General features: G+C 41.6%; 1 protein-coding gene across 1 annotated transcript in view; it reads left to right on the top strand.

Moving 5' to 3' along the window:
* Window positions 1–12,792, top strand: part of ano10a (anoctamin 10a) — a 100,561-nt gene that overhangs the window by 13,160 nt on the left and 74,609 nt on the right. The window contains exons 8-11 of the mRNA XM_049583152.1: window positions 9,423–9,478; window positions 9,603–9,677; window positions 12,238–12,426; window positions 12,558–12,749. Of these exons, the coding sequence (XP_049439109.1) occupies window positions 9,423–9,478; window positions 9,603–9,677; window positions 12,238–12,426; window positions 12,558–12,749 (512 nt within the window). The remainder of the gene's footprint in view (window positions 1–9,422; window positions 9,479–9,602; window positions 9,678–12,237; window positions 12,427–12,557; window positions 12,750–12,792) is intronic.

Genomic DNA, 12,792 nt, shown 5'->3' with positions numbered 1-12,792 from the left:
AGTGGTTTTATGTACAATACACATACATGCACTAAATCTATTGTTTTATTAGGAAGAGTCTTAGTATAGAAACAATAACTAGAAAATGTATTTCTTACAGAAAATGTGTGTGAATGCTGACAGCTAAAATGATTTCAGAAGCATTTCTGAAAATGCAGAAATAAAATGAAGTGTCTGCAAGATCTGAAAGAACTGACAGCTGATCTGCATTACCTAAAACAAAAAGCTAAGAGCTAAAATATAGTGTGAGAAAAGCTAAAAACTGAAAACACTGAAAGAAGATATGCTCTGTATTTTTAAAAGCATTAAAAATAAAAAAAATGAAATTGAAAGGTTCCTCCAACTATGCAGAAGTAATAGTATAATAATAAACTTTATTTATATAGCACCTTTCAAAACACAGTTACAAAGTGCTGTACAATAAAACTAAACACAATTAAAACACAAGAGGAATGAAACAAATAACGTCATAAAATGTCAACTAGTAAAAGATAAAATAAGGCCAAAGTTAAATTCAAGATAATGAAAGGGCATTAAAGTCAGTAAGATCGCAATAACATAAACAGATAACAATAACAATAACAGCTCAGATAAAGTCAGGATATGCTTTCCAAAAGAGGTATGTTTTTAGGCGAGACGAAGCCAATGACTCAGGCAGCCTTATATCCTCAGGCAGGTGATTCAGGAGCCTCGGGGCCCTGGGGTCAAGAGAAGAGCCTTATAAGTAATTAATAAGTTTTTAAAATCAATCCTAAAACAAACAGGGAGCCAATAGCCCCTTATACGCTGTCAGGTTTTCCGCAAATGTTTGGCCATTTTGCCGGCAAGCTGCAAGCATTTAGACACACAGAGCCGGATTGGCGAGTTGATCCGAGGTGCCCAATTTTCCTCCTCGTAGGGTAGTCATATTGGCGGAACCCTTTTAGTTTAAAAAGACTGAGGCAGGCTTCTGCAACGGGAGGGGCTGTTGAAGACTTGTAAGAGGAGCTGTTGATGACGCCGCACGTGCGAACCACTGGCGGTGGATAAATAGGAAACAGCTGATAGCAGGAATTAGCAAGTAGCTAGTAGCAAGAGGGAAAAGCAAACCTAACAGACACTAAAGATGAGCAACTGGGGAGACAAAGAATTGTGTGCCCTCCTTACCCTCACAAAGGAAGAGTCCATTAACCGTCAGATGACGGGAACGGTGAGGAACGGGCAGGCCTACTTATGAGAGAATTGCCAAAGGACTGACCAGTCGCGGCTTCCCTCCCACATCACTGTTTATGTCACACACTGAGCAACACGTTTTATTTGCTCACACCCCTCATTGCCCCGAGAAAGGCGCATTCTCTATAATCAAAAGTATGTAGGTGGCATTTTGCCGCACTCCCCAATTTTGTTTTTATACTGCCAATGCTGAAAGAAGACTGATTGGGCTTTCCTGCAAATTTGCACAGTTCCTGTTTTAAAAGGGCTAATGTTAAGTGGCTAAAACTGGTGTGATGTGGTCGTGCTTCTTGGTTTTGGTTAAGAGCCTTGCAGCTGAGGTCTGTACAATCTGAAGTCGTTGAAAGGTTTTTTGAATAAGACATGAATAAAGGCTGTTGCAAAAATCAAGACATGAAGAGATAAGAGCATGTATTACAGTCTCTGTATCTCTAAGAGTTAAAATAGATTTTATTCTAGAAATGTTTCTGAGGTGATAAAAGCATGATTGGACAAGTTTAGTGACATGTTAATCAAAACATAAATTACTATCAAATATGACACCAAGATTTTTTGCAACAGGCATTATGTGTTGTGACAGGTGACCAATAGATGGCAGTATTTGTTTTGTGATATGCTGTGACCCAATTACAAGAATTTCTATTTTATTAGCATTGAGCTGAAGAAAATTTAGCAACATCCAATTTTTTTATATCACACAGACAGTCCTGTAGAGAGCACAGCATGCTGAGGTCAGTGGGTTTAACAGGGAGGTACAGCTGAGTGTCATTTGCATAACAGTGGAAAGAAACACCATGTCAACGGATGACATCACCCAAGGGGAGCATGTATAATTAAAAAAGAATAGGACACAGGCACGCTGTACTTAATATGGGACATTGATGACATGACATTATGAATGGACACACAAAACTTCCTGTCTGACAAGAAGGGCTGTCTCAGTGCTGTGATGTTAGCGGAAAGATTGAAACTTGTCAAAAATGCAGTTATTGTGCACAGCAGCAAGCAGCTGCTTTAATACATTTTTTTCAAAAATCTTAGAAATGAAAGGCAGTTTAGAGATTAGAGATTTAGCGATAGTTTTCTGAGATGGTGTGATCCAGCCCAGGTTTTGGACTGGTTGGACGCAAGCAGTCTTAAAGTAATCTGGGACACAACCAGTAGACAGCTTTGGGATCCATGGGGTGGCAGGGGAGGTGAAAGAGGAGGCCGGGAAACCGCAGTCAGAGGAGGGAAGTCATAAAGGTCAAGGATGTCATATTTATTCTGGAGCTGGATGTTATAGTGAGGGGGAACATGAGGAGGGTGCCTGCCTTTCACGGAGCGAGCATTAACCAGAGACCAGGGTTCTTGATAAGATAAGATAAGATAAGATAAGATAAGATAAGATAAGATACACCTTTATTGATCCCACAATTGAGAAATTCTAGTGTTACAGCAGTCAAGGAGAGTCAGATTAAAGATTTCAATATTTAAAAACTTAAAAACTAGGCATGCAAAAAATACAAGACACAGTGATAAATAATAATAATAATATTAACAATAATAATGATAATGAGAAGTGGATAATAATGTGCAGTGAATAAAAATTAGCAATTAGCAGTGGATTAAAGAGAGCATATCTAGTCCAAGTGATTGTATGTGCAAAAAACAACAACAAGGGGGACAGTAATGCTTATGATGGTGTTTATAAAGTGTCCATGGTGCAGTTTATTGTGAGCAGTGCTGGTTGTGTAGTCTGACAGCAGCAGGCAGGAAGGACCTGCGATAGTGTTCCTTCACACACTTTGGGTGAATCAGTCTATCGTTGAAGGAGCTCTCCAGAGCTTTTATCTCCTGAAGAGGATGGGAGTCATTAGTCCTCAGAGATGACAGCTTGGCTGTCATCCTCCTTTCTCCCACCACCTGCACAGAGTCCAGAGAGCATCCCAGGACAGAGCAGGCCCTCTTGATCAGCTTGTCCAGTCTCTTCCTATCTGCAACTGAGACGCTGCTGCCCCAGCAGACCACTCTGTAAAAGATGGCTGATGCCACCACAGTGTCAAAGAAGGTCTTCAGGAGCGCCCCCTGCACTCCAAAAGACCTGAGCTGCCTCAGCAGGTAGAGTCTGCTTTGGCCTTTCCTGTACAGTGCTGTTATGTGATCAGTCCAGTCCAGTTTATTGTTAAGATAAACACCCAGGTACTTAAAAGATGTCACCATCTCAATGTCCTTTCCCTGGATGGGGAGGAGTCTGCGCTTGCGGTAATCCACCACCAGCTCTTTGGTTTTACCCGCGTTGGTCTGAAGGTTGTTCCTCAGGCACCAGTCCACAAAGACCTGGTTCAGTTCTCTGTACTCCCTGTCGTCTGCATCTGTGATGAGGCCGACTATGGCAGAGTCGTCAGAGAACTTCTGCAGATGACAGGTGGGAGTGTCGTATGAAAAGTCTGCAGTGTAGAGGGTGAAGAGAGACAGTGCCAGCACCATCCTCTGCGGGGCCCCCGTACTGCAGACAACCAAGTCCGATACACAATCCTGGGTCCTGACATACTGTGGCCGGTCCGTGAGGTAGTCCAGGATCCAGGATGTGAGGTGATTAGCCACCCCTATGTGCTCCAGTTTGTCCCTCAGAAGTGCAGGCTGTATGGTGTTGAAAGCGCTGCAGAAATCAAAGAACATGATTCTCACAGAGCTTCCGGGCTTCTCCAGATGGGAAAGAGCTCTATGCAGGAGGAAGATGACGGCGTCGTCCACCCCAATGCCAGGCTGGTAGGCAAACTGCAGCGGGTCCATTGAAGGGCCTACTGCGGGGCGGAGACGAGACGGGACCAGCCGCTCCAGAGTCTTCATGAGGTGTGATGTTAATGCCACCGGTCTGAAGCTGCTGAAGTCCTTGGGGTGCGGAGTCTTGGGCACAGGTACCACGCAGGACGTCTTCCACAACTGTGGTACTCTTCCCAGCCACAGGCTTAGATTGAAGATGGTTTCAACTATCCCGCACAGTTGGTCTGCGCAGGACTTCAGGAGCCTGGAGCTGATGCCGTCTGGACCCGCAGCCTTCCTCGTCTTTATCCTCCTCAGCTGATCTCTCACCTGACATGTAGTGAAGAACAAGCTGGAGCAGGGGGGCTGTGTGCTGGGGGTATGAGGTGATGAGGTGGGGGGAGGAGTGTGGTGTGGTGAGATGACCGGGGGAGTGGGGGTGGGAGAGGCGTTGAAGTAGTTTGCCAGGACTGTAGGTGGGAGGGAGGTGAAGGTGAGGATGTGGGGGGTTGCAGCAGTGATGTCTGGGCCGGGGGAGGGGCAGATTGATCAAATCTATTGAAGAACAGATTCAGATCATTCACCCACTGCTGGTCACCTCTGGCCTGGGAGTCTGGTTGTTTTTGTCCTGAGATGGTCTCAGACCTCTCCAGACTCCGCTGACGTCGCTCTGCTGCAGCTGTTTCTCCATCTTCTTTTTATCCTTTCCCCGCCTGATGTTTCTCCGTAGCTCCTTCTGCACTGCCTTCAGCTCCTCCTTGGTTCCAGAGTTAAAAACTCTCCACTTCTCCTTCAGGAGAGCTTTTAACTCTGGAGTAATCCAGGGTTTGGTGTTGGAGAAGCAGCGTACAGTCCTGGTGGGTACGATGTTTTCCACACAGAATAATATAGTCCGTAATACATGATGTCAGACTGTCAGTGTCCTCCCCATGGAAATTGCTGAGTACCTCCCACACAGTGGTCTCAAAGCAGTCATTCAGGGCCTCCTCGGCCTCATCAGACCACCTCTTCACAGCGCGGGTGGTTGCTGGTTCTCTCTGCACCAGAGGTCTGTAGACAGGCAGAAGATGAACCAGGTTGTGATCAGCTTTTCCCAGGGGGGGCAGGGGGGATGAGTGGTATGCCTCCTTGGTGTTGGCATAAAATAAATCCAGGGAGATGATGGGATGGAGTAGAGCTGGCCAGGGCTTTAGGTCTAGCCCTGAGCTGTGTCCAGGAGTCACAGGGGACAGCAACCAGAGGTGGGGCAGCAACAGTGGGACAGTGAGTGGTGACAGGCTCCGCTGGACAGGCAGCTTCAACAGCAGGGCAGGGCACAGTGGCATCAAGCTCACGGGCACCGGTTGTCTCAGTTTGTGCTAGACCGAAGATGATGGTGTCCAGAAATTTTTCGGTGTGGAGGATAGCGTTTGTGGACAAGGAGGGCACGGGAACTTACATGCAGGGGCTCCGACATGGAGCCCACAGCGTTGATTGAGTTTTAGCAGATGGGTCAGAAGCGATCAGCAAACAGCACAAACAGGCAGCGGGACTTACCGACACCAAGTGGACCTGCTAAGGAGAATGTGTTTCAGTTAGCAGCTGGTTGGTGGCATCTTGACATCCGTGTAGGTAGCTAGCCCTCAATGCTAAAAACAAACCGGGTTGTGCTTGCCTCTGCAGGCTGTTCAGTCCATAAAATGTGAAATAAAATTAAATCCGGGCAGGCGATGGTTAAAATCTTCTGCCTCGACAGAGCATATAGATAAAACCACTGGGACAGAAAAGTGTAGAGTAAAATGTGTCTCAAAAACAGATATAAAATGACAGATTGTGACAGCGCTTCACACAAGCACATACAAAATGCCACACATGCGCACAGGAGCGTAGAAGTTGATCAAAAAATGCACAGGCAAGGTTTAGTTACTTTGTGACAAAGTGTGTGTCAAATGGAGTAGATAGAAGATTAGAAGATATTTTTCAATTTACTGCAACTAGAAAAACTAGAAAATTTCAAAAAGCTTAAAATTTGATCAAATGACAACCTAGGGGCTTTTATTTTGAAAATTCTGGTCTGAAAATAACGTAAAACATATACTCCGATAATACAAAAACTGGAAAAGATATTTAAAAAGCTGAATTATGATTAAATACTTAAAAGTTTTGTGGCCTGTTTTAAGTTTAAATGAAGTCTTTAGCTTTAAGTATACGGAAGCAGTAGCGTTTTAAAATTGAGTAGGTTCAAGATAATTTGAAGATTCTGTCCATTGGTTTACATTGTTTAAAAATGTTAATAGAAGCTTAATATTTTAAAAGGCATAAGAAGTAAAAACAAGAAAAGATGTAATACCTATGCCCTTAAGGAGCTGAACATTTTGTTGTGTGAATGGTTTCTGTAGCTCAGAGAAGTAGCAAAGTAGTGAACTGCGAAAAGACTTATGGAATATGGAATAAGAATACCTTGAAAATGCATTTCCTGAAGAAAATGTGTGTGAGTGCTGACAGCTGAAATGAATGTAAATACATTGCGGAAAATAAAGGAATATAAAACAAATTGCCTGGCAGATCTGAAAATCTGTCAGATTGGAAGTTTTAACTGCATTACCTAAAGTTAAACTGTAATACTGGCAAAGGCAGATGTTGAAATTAACTGAAAAGTCTGAAAGAGGAAATACTTAACACTTTAAAAAGTAGAAAAAGTTGAATACAACCATAGATGTACTTCAAGATCTTAACATTTAGACTTAACATAGTTTCTGTTGCTGGGAGTATGTAGAAGTAGTAGTGGATCAAAAAATGCACAGCAGAAGTCTAATTAATTATTGAAAACTTAGATGAAGTATCTAGATAACAGTTTGGAGAGAAGTAGAATTTCTAATTGAAGAAGATTAAAGATTAGAATTTTTTTTTCAAGTCACTGCTAAAAAAGCTTTAAGCCTGATCATATTTTGAGCTTTTACAATGAGCAAAAATTTAAACGCAACACTTTTGTTTTTGCTTTAAGTTTTTGCACAGATTTAAGTTTAAGACCTAAGACTTTTGTTCGTGCACTCAATAGATTTATTTCTGTCAGAACTGGGTCCTAAATATGTTCAAATCCATGTTAGTGAGCATTTTTCCTTTTCCAAGATAATCCATCCACCTGACAGGTGTGACATATCAAGATGCTGATTAAACAGCATCATTACAACACAGGTGTGTCTTGGGATTGTTACAAGAGAAGGACACTCTAAAGTGTGCAGTTTGATCACACAACACAATGGCACAGATGTTGCAGGTTTTGAGGGAGCGTGTCATTGGAATGTCCACCAGAGCTGTTGGACCTGAACTGAATGTTCATTTCACTACCATAAGACCTCTCCAATTCCTTTGCTATAAATTTAGCAGTACATCTGATGGCCTCATGGTGCTGCATCAGCATTCACACTACATTTCATTTTGTATATGATTAAATAAAAAACAACAACAGATAAATTGATAAATAAAAACAATGTTGAGTTGCTGCCCTAAATCAAAGGAATATTTCAACCTTGTGACATGCTTTTACATTTCTTGAGCAGTGTCCAAGACAAGTACAGTTACAGCAAACTTTTTTCCTGTCTGTAAGTGACTCAATCTTAGCTAAAATTACATAAGTCAAAAATACTGTATTTATCTCTACCATGCGACCTCATTTGATAGATATTTACAAAGGAACAGATAAATCTTTATAGATGCACCACCATGGTACAATTCCAGTAGGGGTTGAGCACAGAATGTGCTTGACGTGTCTCTCCTGTTAGTTTTGTCAATTTGGTTGTACCTGATTTGGGGGGTCAAAGTCAGAGTGGAACTACTCATCCTCTAAAAACTGTTCTTAAGGTATGTACGTTTGGGCTTGTGGACAGAAACCCTGTGGGCATGGAGTTTAAAAGACATGGACGGTGAAATTAATAGCACTATTAAGTTGCATTATAGGAAATGTAGGATTCACTGTGGATTCACTCCAAAAGGCATGAAGTTAAAGATGAAACATGGTTTTCAGCAAGATTTGTGCAGTATATTTGTTTTGTACAAGTTTAGAATGAGAAAAGGAAAGGAGCACCATGCAAACGTTTGGGCACCCCAAGACATATGAGCTCTCAGACAACTTTTACCAGAGTCTCAGACCATAATAGGCTTGTTAGGGCTTGTTAGGGCTTTGGCTTCACAGTCATTGTTAGGTAAAAGCAGGTGATGCAAATTTCAAAGCGTTATAAATACTCCTGAAACCTTGTTCCAACAATCAGCAGCCATGGGCTCCTCTAAACAGCTGCATTGTACTCTGAAAACTAAAATAACTGATGCCCACAAAGCAAGAGAGTGCTGTAAGAAGATAGCAAAGTGTTTCAGGTAGCTGTTTCCTCAGTTCGTAATGTAATTACGAAATGCCAGTTAACAGGAACTGTGGAGGTCAAGTTGAGGTCTGGAAGACCAAGACAACTTTTGAGAGAGCTACTCGTAGGATTGTTCAGGCAAATCAAAGCCCTGTTTGACTGCAAAAAAAACTTTCCTATGTCCTCACCACAAAATTTAACGTAGAAAAAAATACATCTTAACAAGCCTGATCCTTTTTTGAAACAAGTCCTGTGGACTGATGAGGTTAGAATAGAACTTTTGGACACATTGAGCAAAGGTATGATTGGAGAAAAAAGGGTGCAGAGTTTCATGAAAAGAACATCTGTCCAAATACTAAACATGGAGGTGATTCAGTGATGCTTTGGGCATGTGTTGCAGCCAGTGGCACGGGAACATTTCACAGGAAGGGGGAAGAATGGATTCAGTTAAATTTCCAGCAAATTCTTGAAGCTAACATCACACCATCTCTAAAAAAAAGCTCAAGATGAAGAAAGGATGGCTTCTACAACAGGACAATGAGCCTAAACGCACCTCGAAATCCACAATGTACTACCTCAAGAGGAGCAAGCTGAGGATTTTGCCATGGCCCTCACAGTCCCCTAACCTAAACATCATTAAACATCTGTGGATAGACCTCAAAAGAGCAGCGTACACAAGATGGCCAAAGTAAAGAATCTCACAGAGCTAGAAGCCTTCACAGTGAAGAAAATCTTCCAAACAAGAATTGAAAGACTCTTAGCTAGTTACAAAAAGCATATAGAAGCTGTGATACTTGCCTAAGTGGGTGCTACTAAGTACTGATTACCTAGGGTGCCTAAACTTTTGCTGAAAGCCCTTTTTCTTTTTTTGTTATTTTGAAACTGTAAATGATTGAAACTAAAATGTAATGTTGCATAAAATATTGAAGAAATGTGTCATCTTTAATTTTATGCCCTTTGGAGATCAGTTGATCTCACAGTAAATGCAATTTTGACCAGGGATGCCTAAACTTTTGCATGCCACTGAATAGTGAGGATATGTGCTGTGACTGAAATAAAGAACTGAGGATTTCTGCACTTCCTTTGTGTTGCTGACATGCTCCAAATTTGTTTTCCCCTCTGCGTATTTAGAAAATCACAGGCTAGAGTCATCATATCAGAATCACTTGGTCCTCAAAGTATTAGTAGTAAGTATAAATCACATATATTTGTTTTCCAGAACATTGCCAATTTCATCCCACCGTGATCAGTGTGCAACTTTTCTTGTCAACAGTTGACTTAACATGGCTGTTTTGACTCTTTTCTTCCTAGTTCAACTTCTTCAACTGTTTCGCCTCACTGTTCTACATCGCCTTTGTCATGCAGGACATGGCGCTACTCAGACAGGTAGGCCTACTTCCTTCCTTTATTCTTTTCAGGTTCTTCTCTTCCTTCAGGGGTGCAAACTTGTCATCTTTTGGCAAAATTGCTGTTTTGAATACCAAATATGTCATTTGTGAGATTCATGTAGATCTGATGAGTTTTTGAAAAACTGGGGGAGGGGTCTGAAAGGACAGAGTCATGGGGACTTAAAGAGGCACCAGATAGCATCTTTTCCTAAATATACCATTATGAAAATAATGTGGGTTGCACAGGGTAGTGGCCACAATGAAATCAGACTATCAGCATTTACATAGGTTACTTAGTTACTTTGTAATAAGCTTCTGCCACTGGGGGCAAAATTTCGCAGAAAAAATCTGCTTTACGGCAAGCAACGCGTCATGTATTGCGAAACTAGTCGGTCAGCCAATCAGGGACTGGAGCGAGTTCTTATGAGGAGCTGGGCATGAGATAGTTGAGTCATGGGCACAATGGCAGCTCCTCTGTCTGAGGAGGCAAAGAAGAGCAAAAAGGAGAGTGATAAAAGAAGAGGAAAAACAAGAGTAAACCTCAGTCAGGGGTTCAAGAGATGGAGGGCGCTCCGTGACCAAAGAGGCTTCAAAACCGATGTCCAGCTAGCTTTCTTTCTAATGGATCAGTAAGTGACACAGCTAAATGTTAGCTAGACGAGAGAGGACTGTACTGTACTGGCTGCTAGTTCATTCCTAGCTGGCCAGCATCACAAATTGCCGCAACCAAGGACCGGGTAGCGAGTGTTGGCTGACATCCTCATTGCCATTCTATGGCAGCCCTCAGACAATGATACCGTTGATAGTGTTGTTTGTACTGGTACTGTGCATTCTGATATAATTATTTGCATTACTATTGTTTTTTCTTCAGATAACTCTGATAATTGTTGCTCGGTCTCTTTACTCATTTATTTAGTATAGTGTCCACACACCTTCAAATTCTACATATATATATAGAGGTATACTGGTGGCTTTACAGCCTACATTTTATTGATTATCTCTGATCCCCACGGTCAATTTGGTCGTTGCGACAGTGTGAGCAACACTGCTGACACTAGGTGGCGCCAAGCTAAAAAAAAAAAAAAACATAACATACAGTTATAACTGTATGAAGGAGAAACTAGTTGATGTTTTCACAGCAATGTAAAAAAGACAGTAGAAAGGGAATGATGATATATATATATATATATATATATATATATATATATATATATATATATATATATATATATATATATCTTAAAAAGGCTTTGGAAGTAGTTGTTAAAATGTAACTTAATTGACCAAATAGCAGTTGCAATAGCCTTAAATAGCAAAAACCACAGTATTTTTTACTAGCTACAATGTACAATATAGGTTCATACACTTTGGATCCAGCTTTGCACTCACTTGACTGTTTTGTTTTTAGTTCTCTGAACTGATGTCCTCCTTACATTACTTTTGTGGCAGTACAGTAAACTTAATTTTAGGGTGTGTTATTCCCTGTATCCTCATGCTGAAATCAACTGGAAATCCACAATTTAAAGCTGATATTTAAAAGAAAAGAAATGGGATCACAGGAAAGGAAGATTTTTTTTAATTTAATTATCATCCTTGTTTGTTCCATTGTTTTATTATGCCTCTGCGCCAGCGATAGCTGTGGCTGAAGGCATTATTTTTTTAGTTTGACCGTCTGTCCATCTGTCTCATTCTCGCGAACACAATATCTCAAGAACGCTTTGAGGGAATGTCTTTAAATTTGGCGCAAACATCCGCTTGGACTCAAGGATGAACTGATTAGAATTTGGTAGTCAAAGGTTAATGTCACTTTGCCCTCACAAAACGAGTTTTTGGCCTTAACCCAAGAATTCATATGCTTATTATGACAAAATTTCACACAAAAGTCTAATAGGCTAAAATAATGAAGTGATGACATTTTATATCCAAATGGTCAAAGGTCAGCTTCACTGTGACATCATAATATTCTGCGTTAAACACTTTTCTGGCCATTACTCAGCATCATATCTCAGGAACAGACATTTGGTCAGATACTGAATTGGTGATACTAATCTTGGGTGTCCACCTTGAAACTGTGCTTATTGTATAGATCTTCTGTGTTGCTGGGGGTAAGATGCGTGTGAAACATCCATGTTTTCACAGACATGAATGTAAACTGTAAGTGCAACTTGACGGCATACAACCACAGAGCTGTAAATCTAGCTTTTGTCTTACTTTATTTTTGTTTCCTTTTCCTCATATCCATTTTCATTTGTTTCTTTCTTTCTTGATCCCTTTATTACATCCCTCTTAACACTTTATCACCTATCCTCCTGGTGCTCATTTTACCCTCTTTCCCTTTCCTTTGTTTCTTTCTTTCTTTCTTCTACCATTCTGCCTTCTCACCTTCCATTTGTCTCTCCTTTCTCCACTCTTTAATTTCTACCTTCACTCGTGGCTTTTTTCGATTTCTCCATATTTATTTACTTTCCTTTACCATTCATCCCATCTCCCCTCTTTTAATCATTTTTCCCCTCACCCCACCTGGTTTCCATTGCTCTCCTGTTCTTGTCTGTATCCAGAGTCTGGCCACACTATTGATCACTAGTCAGATCTTGAATCAGTTTATGGAGGCCTTCCTGCCCTACTGGCTCCAGAGGAGACGCAACAAGAAGATGATCCGCAAAGTCCAGACTGGAAGAACTCTGGATGACAAAGAGCTTCCTCTGGTTGAGCAGGTCCGGCTGGAGGCCGACATGAGCACATACTTGGTAAGTGCCTGCAGTCTTTTAATGTAGATTGGAGCCTTTACATGACCTTGTTATCATATAACCTTCAGAGTCCATTACTAAGTGTGTGTGTTTGTGAGTATGTGTGTCTGTCCCTCCCTCCCTCTTCTCAGGGTACCTTTGATGACTACCTGGAGCTCTTCCTGCTTTTTGGTTATGTCAGTCTCTTCTCCTGTGTCTACCCTCTGGCTGCTGTCCTGGTGGTGCTGAACAATATCACCGAGGTTTACTCTGATGCCTTTAAGATGTGTCGTGTGTTCAAACGACCCTTCTCGGACCCGGCAGCAAACATAGGAGTCTGGCAGGTAAAAGACTCAGACTGCTAGCTTGTTTGTGAAGAACTATATG

Source organism: Epinephelus fuscoguttatus, linkage group LG8, assembly GCF_011397635.1.
Source record: "Epinephelus fuscoguttatus linkage group LG8, E.fuscoguttatus.final_Chr_v1".
In the NCBI taxonomy this organism is placed as follows: domain Eukaryota; kingdom Metazoa; phylum Chordata; class Actinopteri; order Perciformes; family Serranidae; genus Epinephelus; species Epinephelus fuscoguttatus.
This window is presented reverse-complemented; position numbering and strand designations above follow the sequence as displayed.